Here is a 13,887-nt window from a genome sequence, read left to right on the forward strand (position 1 = left end):
TCATTCACATGTGAACCTACTTTGTACTACAGAACACTGCTTTAAAAAAATCATTGTTGTTCACTTGCTAAGTCGTATCTGGCTCTTTGCGACCCCGTGGACTCCAGCAGTCCCGCTTCCCTGTCCTTCACCATCTCCCAGAGTTTGCTCAATAAAAAATCATTATTTACTAAAATCCTTACTTGATTCAGATTTCCTCTGTTTTCCCTTAATGTCCTTGATCCTTTTCCAGGGTCCCCTCTAGGATACGACATTTCCTTGTATTTTCTTTTTTTTTTTTTTTAATTTTTGGCTGCATCATATGGCTTGTGGGATCTTAGTTCCCTAACCAGGGATCACACCCAGGCCCCGGCACTGGAAGCCCCGAGTCTTAACCACTGGACTGCCAGGGAAGGCCCCAGAGCATTGCTTTTTTGAATCTTCCTCCGGTCCCACCTTGCCATCTTTTCAACCTTTTCTCCAGAGCTGGTTCAGACCCTAGGGTTTGCTGTTCTGGTGTGCGGACCGGACATGCCCAGTGCCTCTCTGTGGATCCCTGAGAGTTGCCCAGGCTGCCTTGGAAGGCATTACAAGCTCCTCCTGCTCACGTGTCATGTTTGGTTCAGTCGCTCAGGCAAGTCCGACTCTGCGACCCCATGAACCACAGCACGCCAAGGCCTCTCTGTCCCATCACCAACTCCCGGGGTCCACCCAAACCCATGCCCATTGAGTCAGTGATGCCATCTAGCTATCTCATCCTCTGTTGTCCCCTTCTCCTCCTGCCCTCAATCTTTCCCAGCATCAGGGTTGTTTCAGATGAGTCAGCTCTCTGCATCAGGTGGCCAAAGTACTGGAGTTTCAGCTTCAACATCAGTCCCTCCGGTGAACACCCAGGACTGATCTCCTTTAGGATGGACTGGTTGGATCTCCTTGCAGTCCAAGGGACCCTCAAGAGTCTTCTCCAACACCACTGTTCAAAAGCATCAATTCTTCAGTGCTCAGCTTTCTTTATAGTCCAACTCTCATGCCCATACATGACTACTCCTTGACTAGATGAACCTTTGTTGGCAAAGTAATGTCTCTGCTTTTTAATATGCTGTCTAGGTTGGTCATAACTTTCTTTCCAAGGAGTAAGCGTCTTTTAATGTCATGGCTGCAGTCACCATCTGCAGTGATTTTGTAGCCCAGAAAAATAAAGTCAGCCACTGTTTCCCCATCTATTTGCCATGAAGTGATGGGACCAGATGCCATGAATTTAGTTTTCTGAATGTTGAGCTTTAAGCCAACTTTTTCACTCTTCTCTTTCACTTTCATCAAGAGGCTCTTTAGTTCTTCACTTACTGCCATAAGGGTGGTGTCCTCTGCATATCTGAGGTTACTGATATTTCTCCTGGCAGTCTTGATTCCAGCTTGTGCTTCTTCTAGCCCAGCGTTTCTCATGATGTACTCTGCATAGAAGTTAAGTAAGCGTGCGTCATGAGTTACAGCTAAAGCCAGCCGTGTCTGCCGGCCGACGAGGCGGCTCTGTGAAGGTCACTGTTTGCGCTTTGGGTGACACTAAGAAAGTAGAAAGACAGGTGCTCCTAGAAACCGCAAGGCAGTAATGAGTTTTTCTCTTGTCTCTTTTTTCCTCCAGGGGAGAGACCATTCTAACGCAGATGCTGTCCAAACAGTGCCTCTCAGAAAGGGAACCTAGAGATACACTTGGTCAGTTCTGGTGCCGTGACCTCGTCCGCAGCCCCCTCCTGGACGTCCCAACAGCCACCCTGGCTGCCCCATGGAAGACCCCCCAGCCGGACACCGCCTCGCATCCTGCAGCCGCCCGCCGGAGCGGAAGCTGAAGGGGGGCTTCTTGTCACGTGTCTAAACATCGGTGAAGATGCTCTTCTTAGAATTACATGTAGATATTCTATACGCATCCACGTGCTCACCAACCATAGTCCGTGTTTTTTTACAGTAAGCGAGGTGTTGGCAGGCACGGTAGGAACACAGAGCATCTGTATCATTCAAGACATGTTCGAGACACTGGAAAGATGCTCGTGTGTCGGACAGACTGGAGCAGCCACGCAGGATTTTGGAGGACCGCGGGGGTGACGTCGGGACTGACGGCGGGGGGCCAGGAGGGCGGGGTGCTGATGGATGCCCCGGCCTGTCCGCGTCTTAGTGCGTATTTAAAATAGTAAATAAGAGGCAGGACGGGCGTTCAGGTGCTGTGGAAGCAGGCTGGAAGGGGCGGCGGGGGGCCCGGGTGACAAGGTCCTCCGTTTTCAGGGGTCCCACCACCTGTCCCAGCTGAGTTCCCCTCCCATCTGTGCCCAGTGAACCCGAAAGAGGTGACGCGGCCATGGGAAGGCTTTGACTGTGTTTCGGGAAAGAGCACTAGTTGAACACTAAGAAAAGCAGGCTTCTTTGTTTATTCTCAGGACCTTCTGGTAACAGGGCTACATTCTGCAAACTGCTTACAACGGAAGACTGCCCGTCTTAACAAATGATCTAGCCACTGAACCCCCCCACCCCCGACCTGGACCCTTTGAGTCAAGCGGGAGAACCCCTGGAGCAGGTGGGGGGCCAGGTCATCCCTGGGCCCTGGCACTCTGGGGTCCTCCTGCACCCCTGCCTTCCCGTCCATCTGTCCCAGCAAGTAGGCATCTTTTCTTCTCGGGCCTGGGGGACTCGTTCCCAGACCGGGGAAGCCCCCAGGCCCGTAGGTGGGGGCGGCTTTACATACCTCTTCCTCAGTCACACAGAGGCAAGTTTTAGCGGGGGGTTAAGGCCCGTAAGAAAGGATCTTACGCCTTGCAGTGTATGCAGTTAAAATTGTACTCCGCAGAGATAAATGTTTTCTTTTCCCATCGCCATGACACTGTGTGTGATGGCGGGGTTTCTGAGACGTTCAGGTTTTTGCACATAGTGATCTTATGCATTATCACAAGTTACTGCTGCCTTGAATGAAAATGTTCTGTGAAAGTTTTTGCAAAAGCTTTACTAGGTTTTTTTTTTTTTAATTGTGAAATTTTGTAAAGGCAGGAAACGGATTAAAACGAGCATGCTAAATATATTTTTCAAAAAAGCAATAATTTTACGTGTACAGAAATTATCCTAACCTTTAATACTGGTGAGAGCGACAGTTTACTTAATTCAGTAATGGATTAGTGCAGTTTTTGTAGAAATGGGCTTCGGATACAAAGAATTGTTTAAACACACACACATACAAACCCTGAAGTGTGGTTTTCCTGTTCTAATGATTTGTTGAATTATATTATTATTATTATTATTGTTATTGTTGTTGTTCTTAGTTAATGTTTGGTTCTGGATTCTACTTGTTACTGAATTTAAATTACTTGACGGTTCAGGTTACTTTGCAGCATTTGCAAACGATGCAATGTAACTGGCTAGCTTATATCTATAAATATATATACATGTATGTACACACACATATATATGCATATATGTGTATGTATATATATATAACTTTTTTTACTTATTTTTTCCTGATATTCTTACACGAGATATGTTGCAGAATGACCTGTCGTGTTGGTGTCATTAGGGATGTCCGTGCAGATATGATCAGCGGCTGTAATTGACTGTCCTGTCAAGTTACTTTGAACAAAGCCACAAAGACACATTCCTTTGTTCACGCTGGGAATCAGAATGCCTTTCTGTCGACTTACGTTTGATCACGTCTGTAGTCTCCCCGCAGTGATCATTTCTGCATTTTCTGGCTTTTATTTTCTTGGCTGACAGTGAAGGGTGACAGTTCAGGGCCTGCTGTTTCTCTGTGTTTCAGTTATTAAAGGAGCTCTGTACACAACGTGGCACGGAGGAGTTGCCTATGCGTGCACCTTCGGAGCCACAGACGGCATCCTGGGAGTCCCTCTGTGGGCAGCCTGCTGGAAGGGGTGCGTCCTGGGGCCCTGTTGGCCCGGACACATGGCCCGAGCCAGTTGGAATACGTGTTTCTGCCCGGAGCACAGAAATAAAGTTTTCACTTCATTCAGCAGACGGCGGGTGGGGGTCCCTCCGAGGACGCCGCCTCCGAGACAAGCCGTCTGGGGCCTGACGGTGGCTCCTTTCTTCCACTGATCATCAGTATTGTATGGGTTTGCTCATGCGTTGATGTCAGTTCGACCCTAGTATTTAATATGATTTGTGTTTTACTTATTTATTTAGCCAATGTGGTTTGATTCGCTTTTTCTCGAATGAGGATTTCCGCGTGGTCTCTCCTGTACGTCAGCTTCCGACTGTTACAGACTCTCTACTACCTCTCCTGATCCGCTGTCTCCTTGCTTCTCGACAGGCTCTTGCAGTGTTGGCGTCAGATGTAATTTAGACAATAAAGGGTTTGGTTCTGCACCGCAGCTTCTCCGTGTGTCTCCCCCCCACCCCACCTGCGCTCCCGGCCTGCTGGGCTCACTCCTGCTCCTTCTTGCTCACGCCTCTTCCTCCTCGTCCAACTCAAGTAACACAAATGATGAGCTTATAGAGGTCTTTCAGGTGATTCACTCTTATTCCTTAACTTGAAGAATGAGCATTTCGATTCTGTGGACACTCAGCCGTTCAGCACCTTCTCCGGGCGTCCGTCCGTCCTGTCTCTCCTCTCCCTCGGCTCCTGGGAGGCCTGGGGCCGTGTCAGACGGATGCGTTTCCCCTGGGCTGTGACACAGTCCAGATCCTCAGGCCAAGGGGATGGTGCCTCCTGGGCTTTTGAGAAGTTAAGTACCCAGGGCTTTAAGAGCTGCCTCCCCATGGCTACTTACTTATCTTTTAAACCAAGAAAGACACTCCCTTTCACAAAGATGCTCCGGGAAGCGGCCCCAGGAGTGACAGAGGCCACTTTGGTGACGTGAGGGAGTTTTGTGCTCAGGATGTCAAGAGCGCTCCGTCCCAGGTTGTACACAGACGCCCCCAGGACGTGTGCGCTCCCTGAGCTATCACCCAGCTGCATCCTCTGGGATGTAGTCATGCACGCGCAGGTGGCAGGTGAGGAGGCCTCTGCTGCCGCCTTGGGCCGCTGGTGCAGGCTGAGGCACCTTCTCTCCACCAGGAGTCAGAGTGTAGCCCGCAGGGTGGTGAGTCTAGTTAGAGCGAGGTCGCAGCTGCACAGAACCCTCCTGGCTTTTCACGGGGAGACTCTCCACCCACATTCCATCTTTAAAGCAGGCAGCGCCCCGCTCCCCCCGCCCCGCTCCGGGAGGTCTGAACAATGCACAGAAAACAGCTGGGTCTCCCCAAGTTTGCTTTTCCACTTTCCAAACGTCTCCAGGCCTGAAGTAGCGTGTGCTGTTCCACTGCTTCTCACCTGGGTGAGCTCAAATCGCAGGACATTTTATACATGGAGCAGAAAGGAAGAGAGGAAAACAACAGGCGGGGACTTCAGGCGATGGTTCAGGTGCCCCGTAAGCGTGTCTTTGTGGAATGACCGAGGGAAAATGTTCATTCTTCAACTTTGCTAATTATGCTTTGAGGCAGTAAAATGCAAAAGACCACAGAATTTGTATTTCTTTTTTTAAAATACAATTTATAACATTATATTTTGTACTCTTTATATTAGAATTTGTAACTAGATTGATGTATTTAACTCTATTTCTGAAAAAAATAATTCAATGTTCCAGTTGTGTGACAAAAATATTTAGATAAGACATATTCATTTTATTGGAAATTGAAATCAATAAAAACATCTTGGAGTTCTTGAGTTCTTGAAAAGACCTTTTTCCCCTATTTCAGGAGGTGCCTTGAATCGTTTGACAGCCCATCAGGGTCTAGCATTTGAAGATTTTTGTTGGCAAACCCAGGTATTAGTGCTCTTAATTTATATGTGCAGAAGAGTTTGGGGGATGATCCCACAAGATGGTTCATCTAAAAACATGCTAAGATGTCCAGAGGACTCTTTTTTCAAGTTTTTTGGGGACTCTGGGGCGCGCACACTGTTTCTCTTTTCTAAAGGTGACTGTGTTTCTCATTCGCCCGCAGCACCTCTCATTCCGCAACACCAAATACAGCTTTCTTTGACTTGCAGTACATTTTCTGCTCAGATGGCAGAAACAGGACTTGGGGCCCTCGGATGCAGTAACAGAATTTCAATGTGGAAAGATAAACCTGAGTTTTGAAGTGAAAAAGATTTCTGTCTGAGCTGGCAGGGAAAGGCAGGGAGGGTGGGAACCTGAACATGGCCTTCACGTTGTGTCTGTCAGGGAAGAAAGTCGAGGCTGGACAGTGAAGGGGGCATCCGGTGGGGGTCACGGACGGCCCCCTTGTGCCCCTGTGTTCTCGGGTGGAAATGAGTTTGAGGGGCTTTCAGAGAGTCTTTAGGTTTTTGCAGACATCAGACCTGGACCTTGTGTGGGATCTCAGTTTATCGTGACTCATTTAATTGAGAATCCTGTGCTCCCCCAGGTGGCTGGGTCTGGTGAGAAGGGTGCTGATTGTCCATGCAGAAGCAGCCCGGTTCCCTCTCGGTATATGAAACAGGCAGAAATAAGCCCAGGTATCTGTGTGTCATCAGGTATGCTGAGTTCCCTCCAGGGAACACGGGTGTGTGATTTCCATGGGTCCAAACCACATATGCACATCTGGAGTGTCCTACAGGTGACTGTGCTCTTTCCTCCAGGAAGACAGCTGTCCTTTCTCTCTGTCCATCCACTGGTCACCAAAGAGCCACATGGGTGTCCTGCTACAAGCCCGTGGACATCCTCCTTGGTGGGAATGAGGTGGCTGATGGTGTCTGCACGTTGACTGCGTCTGTGATGTGCCTTGCGCGCTGCTCAAGGCAAACGTGGCTGAGCTGCACACACACAAGACAAATCCCTGCGCCAACCCCCCAGTGATGGGACCTTTCCTCCCCCTCACTGACTTGCCATTTGAAAACAAGAGTGGTGCATTCCTGGTCTGCTACACATGTTCTCAATCTTGTGTTTTCAAAACGCGAGGTATTCTTCCTAGTGGCGCAAACAATATAGAATCTGCCTGCAATGCAGGAGACGTGGGTTCGATCCCTGGGTCGGGAACATCCCCTGGAGGAGGGCATGGCAACCCACAGCAGTATTCTTGCCTGGAGAATCCCATGGACAGAGGAGCCTAGTGGATTATACAGTCCATGGGGTCACACACAGTTGGGACACGACTGAGCAATAAACACTTCCACTTTTCATTCTTCAAGAGATCAGCAGAAATACTGAAAAGGGAGTGTGAAACGCCCTGGTGTCTGCCTGCCTGTGTGCCAAGTCCTTGTGCTGTCTGACTTCCTTTCTGCCAACCGGTGCTCCAGACCTGGCAGGCTGCAAGGGCGGGGAGTCCTGCTGGAATCTGGAGTCTGGGAGCATGTGGCTGTCACACAGCCCTCCGGCCAGTTTCTTTTACAGGAAGACGAAAGATACAGTGAAAGGAAGATTGCACTCAGAATGTTCTTTCTCTCCCTCCCTCTTCTCTCTCTGTCTCTCATTTCAACTAAAGAGGACATCATGGGAGAGCCAAGCCCCCTCTCCCAAAGGGATGTCAGATCTGCCACGAGTAGGGCGTCCCAGGGAGCCCCTAGCTTGGCTGCTGACAGTTCCAACCTCGTCAGGGCAAGAGGGTGCTCTCCTTTTCTCGTCCTGGGGTTCATCAACAGGAGCACCGTGGTCAGGTCGCAAGCAGCCCCATTCCCACTTGACTCTGTGCCTCTCCAGTCTCCTTATTTTCTGTTCAGTTCTGGGAATGCCATTTAGAGAGTTGTGAAGGCAAACTAGGTGCATTTCCAGGACGGGGTCATGGAGACCCAAAGAGGGGGTTTCTTTCAGGGAAGAAAGGTGTATGTCACATGAGACAGGAGAGCGGTTGTGAGGTCATTGGAGGTCTGCCCTGAGAAACAGCGAGTTCTGGATGTCTCGCATTGCAGACCTGGGACAGGCAGGTGGAAGGTTCAGGCTGACTTGGGCTCAGTAGACAGGATGACCTGAGGGTCTGGCCATTTAACAGTAGGGCAACCTGCCCCTTGAACCGACAGATCTGACCCTGGAGCGGTCAAGCAGAAGCTTGGAGTGAGGGGAGCAGGACCAGGGTCCCTGCATGGAGAGGGCAGGTGGAACCAGATCTCCTCTGACTTCAGGCTCCTCTGAAACTGTAGAAGTTGTGCAGAAAGTTTTTAACATTATAAATTCATTCAACAAATTCTGAGAGCCAGCCAGTCTAAGTGAAGCCCTCACCACCAGCATAGAAAGAAGAGCAAAATGGCAGCTGCTCTTGGCGATCTCACAGTCGAGGAGAAGGCAGATGTCAGCACGAATTCTGAGCCAGAAGGGTACAGGCTCTGGGGGTGTGGATGTAAGCGGGATGGGGTGCGTGGGGAGAGAGGTTGAGGAGCTGGTGAAATCAACCAAATGCCACGTGTCCCCGGGACCGGGAGGCACGCGCCTGAAATTTTGGAAACAAACTTGTAAAATGACTGGGGTAATGACTTGGAATTAAAAACGAAATTTGCATCTGATATCAAACCTTGGTTGACTGGGATCATCTGTGAGAAGATCTTGACATGAGGGAGAGAAGTGACGTGAGGTTCAGTGAGGCAGAGCCTAAGGAGATGCATTCTGAGAAATGCCCCTCGGAACGTTCAGAACATATTTTGACTTGTCAGATCTGACAGAGGAAAGGGACGGGGATCATTGTCAATTATCCCTTGATGACATTAACTCAAAGTGAGGCTTCAGGCAGAGATCCATGACACGTACCAGGGGGAAGACACTGACAAAACCCGGCATCAGCAGAACAGCCTGCGTCTGTGTAGACTCCGGGCATCTCTCCTTAGCTCCCGTGTGTGTCTGTCGTCCTTCAAGTTCAAGGACCGGAGACAAGCCAGAGGTAGACAATCCAGGTGTCAAGGGGAAGCTTGAATATGAGACGGAAAAGGTGAGACCTTTTAGGCTGAGAAAGACAAAGGCCAGGAAGGACATGGGCCAGGCAGTTCTGCACAGGTGAATCGTCCCAGTCTAGGGCTAAGTGAGGCCCCTTTCCGTCTCGAGGTAAAGCCAGAACAATGGCAACAACACCCTGTGTAAGAGGACTGTCGTGTGCCTGGAACCGAGGTAGAAGTTTTCATCTATTTTTTAGCTCATTCAAGCCTCAGTGCTCTTCAGAGCAGGCATTATTAGCCCCACTTAACAAGTTAAAAAAAAAAGTAGAAGATCAGAGGTGATGCAGTCAAAGTGACACGGCCAGTGACTTGCAGCTGCACCGCTCTGTTTTGCCTTGACGCCCTGCGTGCAGCCTGTAGGGATATGAGCTTCCTATGACATGTTTCATCTTTCCAAAGCACAGAAACCGCCCCCGTCCGTGGGTCACGGCAGCTGTCCGCCAGGTTAGGAGTACAGATACATGGCCCGTGTTCAAGAGACAGATGGGGGAATGTCACCAATCAGAACAGGTTTCGGATTTCTGGGGTCGTATTTCAGAGGGATCAAAGGTTCCCTTGGTTGCCTTTCTGTACGTGAAGAACAGACACATAGAGGGGTAAGGACGCGATTTCTGAATGTGAGTTCAAGTGTGTCCTGTCAGAACCATCAGCCGAGCTCGCCCAGACCCAGCCTTCCCTTCTCTCCTTGCTCCTCCTTTCACACTTTAGACGTCTGCTTCCTCAAAACCATCCCCAAGTGTGGATGAAACCCATCCTTAGTCCTCTGCTTCCTCTCCATCTATCATGTCTTGTCTTTTAATGTCAATCTTCCTAAAAAAATAGTCCACAGTCACTTCTCCCCATTGCAGCTTTGAATACCACCATCACCTTTGCTGAACTGTCTCATGTTATCAAGGGGGGCTTCTCAGATGGCGCTAGTGGTAAATAATACACCTGCAGTGCAGGAGACCCAGGTTCGATCCCTGGGTCAGGAAGATCCCCTGGAGGAGGGCATGGCAACCCTCTCCAGTATTCTTGCCTGGAGAATCTCAAGGATGGAAGAACCTGGCAGGCTACAGTCCATAGGGTCGAAAAGAGTCAGATACGATTGAATCGATTTAGTATGCACGCACGCAAAGTATCCAGGACCTTACAGTTGTAATTGTTTTTTCCTTCTGTTCTACACGTATTCTAACTTTTTAAAATAGAAAAATCAGACACACACACACACACTCATTCATATTCATCATCCAGATCCAACAATGACAACATTTTGCCAGCTTGTGTTGGTATCTTTTACTTTGTTGTCATGGTTGTTTTGACTTGGAATCATTTAAGTAATTCCCAGACGTCATGACATTTCAACTGTAAATACTTCAGTGTGCATCTCCAAGGGATGTATTTTTAAAAACCACGCTAGCAGGAATGTTGCATTCCTTATATTCCTTGATCCTTCGGTGGAATTTCTTCCAAAACCTTGCTCCTCGTTGCTTTTCCATCACCCAGAGTCTGAGTCTTGGACCCTAGTCTTAATCTCAGGAGTGAGGTGGTGGATGTCTGGTTGCTGTCTATGGGGGGTGGGCGGGGTGGATGTTGGGCGAGCACGTAGGAAGGAGGAGTGGAGACTTCCAGGGTCTGTGCTTGTGCCCTGGGATGGTCTGAGTGCCTGCCCCATATGGCAGGTGGGTCAGGATGCCCCGGAGGTACCCCCACAGCTGGAAGCGATTAGGCCATGAATTCAGAGTGGGGTGTGGGGGTGTGGAGGGAACCTTCATAAAGTGAAGTGAAGTCGCTCAGTCATGTCCGACTCTTTGCGACCCCATGGACTGTGGCCCTCCAGGCTTCTCCGTCCATGGGATTCTCCAGGCAAGGGTACTGGAGTGGGTTGCCATTTCCTTCTGAAGCTTCATAGCTTCCTGCTAATTTCCCCAATAGGACTGGCTCCAGTCTCACGGCTGTCTGTGTAGCCTGAGGTCAAGTCATGCCCGGGATTTACTAAAACGCTGGTGGCTCATCGCAGACAGTGATTCTTGATGCCTGCTCACAATGCTGTGTTTGGCCACCTTCAAGCCTGACTCACCTAGTACCAGGGAGATCACAGGTCTCAGCATGGCAGGCCCCCTCCCATCCCCTGGATCCTTTCTGGAAGTCCTGTTAGGGTTCCACATAACCCAGGCGCAGGCTAACATATTAATAAATCATGTAGCATTTGAACCAGGATCACTGCCCTTGGATTTGGAATAACTCCTATGGAAACAAAAGAACCATTCAAGGAAATATCTGAAAAGTTCACACCTGTCATGAATACACATTAAGGTTTTAGTTAGGCATCTGCCTGGAAAACGTGAGGGTTTCCCCCAGAGACTATGTCGGCTAAAATTCTATTTAACCAGAAGGAGGTTGGTGGGGGGGGAGTCCAGAGGGGTCATGTGACCCCCACCCCTTCACACCCACAGGTACTTGGACTTTATAATCTTTCATAGAGAGTGTGCATTGTGCGGGCATCTCTCTGACGCCTATACCCTGCTGTCTTCACTTTCGCTCTTTCTCTTTCTTCTGAATTCACTTGAATGTTCCCCCATTGTCTGTGGGTTCCTTTAGGAAATACAGAACACTGTGTTCCTGTATTTTTCAGTCAAAGCTCCCCATGAATCTGATCCCTGCAAAGCTGGGAGCAAAACAGATTTTCCCACTAGAGTATCAAGCATGACCTCGAATATTGGCACGGTCTTCCCTGCTGGGCCCCTGGAAACTTCACGTGCATTTAACTGGGGCTCCTTCCCCTTTGCATAGTTTAGTTTGCTGTCTTTTAAAAGGTTTCCCCCTCCCCGCTCCACAGGTGCCAGGTTTGGCCCCAGGGCAGAATCCCCAGGGCTCCTTCCGCAGACAGGGGGCGGGGGTGGGGGACCTGCCCTGGAACCCACGGCCCCTCCTTCCTGATCAGCATCCCAGCCCGGAGGCCCAAGCTTGTCCTCCCGAAGTTGCCCGCTCCTACCACTAGATGGCAGATGGGGGTCACACTTGAATGTAAAGTAACCATTACAAACTCACACATTTTATTCGTCATTTCTGTCATCATACAGGTATTGAGCATCTACAGCATGCCAGACAGTGGGCTTGCTGCCTGGCGAGGGGGATGCTGAGGTGAAGATGTGTGAAGGCACGGAGGGAATCCCGTCCTTGAGTGAGGGCCATGAGTGAGATGGGGTTCCTCCCTCTGTCCCCAGCGTAACTCACGCCTGCCGGGCTCCCGCCGGATCCAGGTGCCCTGGAGGCAGGGCTGCCTTGGGGGCCGAGTGCCCAGCTGTCAAGTGCTGTTATCTTCTCCTGGGGGCACACCTGGTGGTCAAAATGACACATGCACAAATCTAAGAATTGACGCTTTCTAACTGTGAGGTTGGAGAAGACTCCTGAGAGTCCCTGGACTGCAAGGAGATCCAACCAGTCCATCCTAAAGGAGATCAGTCCTGAGTGTTCATTAGGACTGATGCTGAAGCTTCAATACTTTGGCCACCTGATGTGAAGAGCCAGTTCATTGGAAAAGACCCTGATGCTGGGAAATACTGACGGCAGGAGGAGGAGGGAGCTACAGAGACAAGATGGTTGGATGGCATCACTAACTCAATGGACATGAGTCTGAGCAAACTCCAGGAGATGGTGAAGGACAGGGAAGCCTGGTGTTCTGTGGTCCATGGGGTCGCAAAGAGTCAGATGTGACTGAGTGACTGAACAACACCACCAACAAATCTCAGAAGCAGACGAGTCCTGAAGAAGAGGGCATCGGGAGGCCAGCCGGGCTCCTGAGGACACATTCCCTCTGCCAGAAAGATGAGCATCACATCCATGCTGAGGGCAGAAGGACAAAGAGCTGGAGGGAAACCCTCCGAGTGCACAGCCCGGGAGACCACCCCCCTCCCCCCAGCTGCGGGGAAGCAGGGCCAGAGGGGCTCAGCCCTTGAAGGCGGATGCAGCCGTGGGCAGACACGAGCTCACTCACGTTCGTGGGAGGCCACTCTGCCGGCTGTTGGCCGGATGGGTTATCAGGCCTGTGGGAAGCATTTTGGTGGTGGAAAGAAAGACAGACCTCAGGCCCTGGGAGCAGATGGTGGGGCAGGGACTGGGGTCCCAGGGCCCAGGGTGGAGGAAGGACACCCAGGCTCCGGGGCGGACGCGCCCTAGCTCCGGAGCCTTCCTGCCTCCCGGGGCCTGGCCGGGGCAGGGCCAGGCCTGAGGCCTCCACGGGGCCCGGGTCTCAGGGCACGTGGATGGTGCTCTTTGCGAAAACGCTGGGACTGAGACCTCGAGTCCTTGGAGGTTCAGGGAACCGGGCAGCACTGCTCGCTGCGTGGTCTGCGCCCAGCGGAGAGATGGGAGGGGGAAGGGTGAGCCGCCCCCGTCACGCAGCGTCTCCGGGCCTGTTGGCTCTGGAGGACGCCAGCACGGCCCACGCGCGAGCCTTCTCTGGGGTGGGGAGAGATCGCCGGCCCCGCCGGGAGGAGGTCGCGGCAGGGGGGCCCCGCGGGGGAGCCTTAGCGGGGCCAGGCCGGCAGGTGGCCAGGATGGCCCGGCTTCAGGGCCGCCTGCCTCTGGGGCAGAGGGCTCAGGGGGAGACGACGGGGAACCCAGGCCCTCTGATGGGGGACTAGAACTTTTTGCACACAGAGAACTGAATGTATTCGTCCGCTCAGGCTGCCTCTCAGAACCCGCACCGTGGGCAGCTTGGACAGCGAGGTTCACTGTCTACAGTCTGGAGGATGGGCGTCCAGGACCAGGAATTTCTCAGGAGGTCTCTCTCCTTGGCTTGGAGACGGCCATCTCCTCGCCGTGTCCCCACGCCGCGGGGCGGGGTGGGGGGTTCTTTCTTGCTGTCTCCTTCCCTGTTTAGAAGAGCACCAATCCTGTTGAGTCAAGGCCCCCCAGGAGCTCATGGTGTGTTTCCTCAGTCACATCCCTGAAGCCCCATCTCCAGTCACACTGGGGGTTTGGTGTCTACCAGTGGACGCAGGGGGAGCAATCCAGCCTTAGCAATGAAATCTCCCCGGGGC

General features: G+C 51.3%; 1 protein-coding gene across 7 annotated transcripts in view; it reads left to right on the forward strand.

The window, feature by feature from the left end:
- ZNF516 (zinc finger protein 516) overlaps positions 1-5,671 on the forward strand; it is a 100,464-nt gene extending 94,793 nt beyond the window's left edge. For all 7 annotated transcript variants that reach the window (XM_070362038.1, XM_070362039.1, XM_070362040.1 and 4 more), the window contains one exon: positions 1,616-5,671. In XM_070362038.1, coding sequence (XP_070218139.1) covers positions 1,616-1,675 — 60 coding nt within the window. In that variant the 3' untranslated portion in view covers positions 1,676-5,671. The remainder of the gene's footprint in view (positions 1-1,615) is intronic.
- The last annotated feature ends 8,216 nt before the right edge of the window (positions 5,672-13,887 follow it).

Source organism: Bos mutus, chromosome 24, assembly GCF_027580195.1.
Source record: "Bos mutus isolate GX-2022 chromosome 24, NWIPB_WYAK_1.1, whole genome shotgun sequence".
Lineage (NCBI taxonomy): Eukaryota > Metazoa > Chordata > Mammalia > Artiodactyla > Bovidae > Bos > Bos mutus.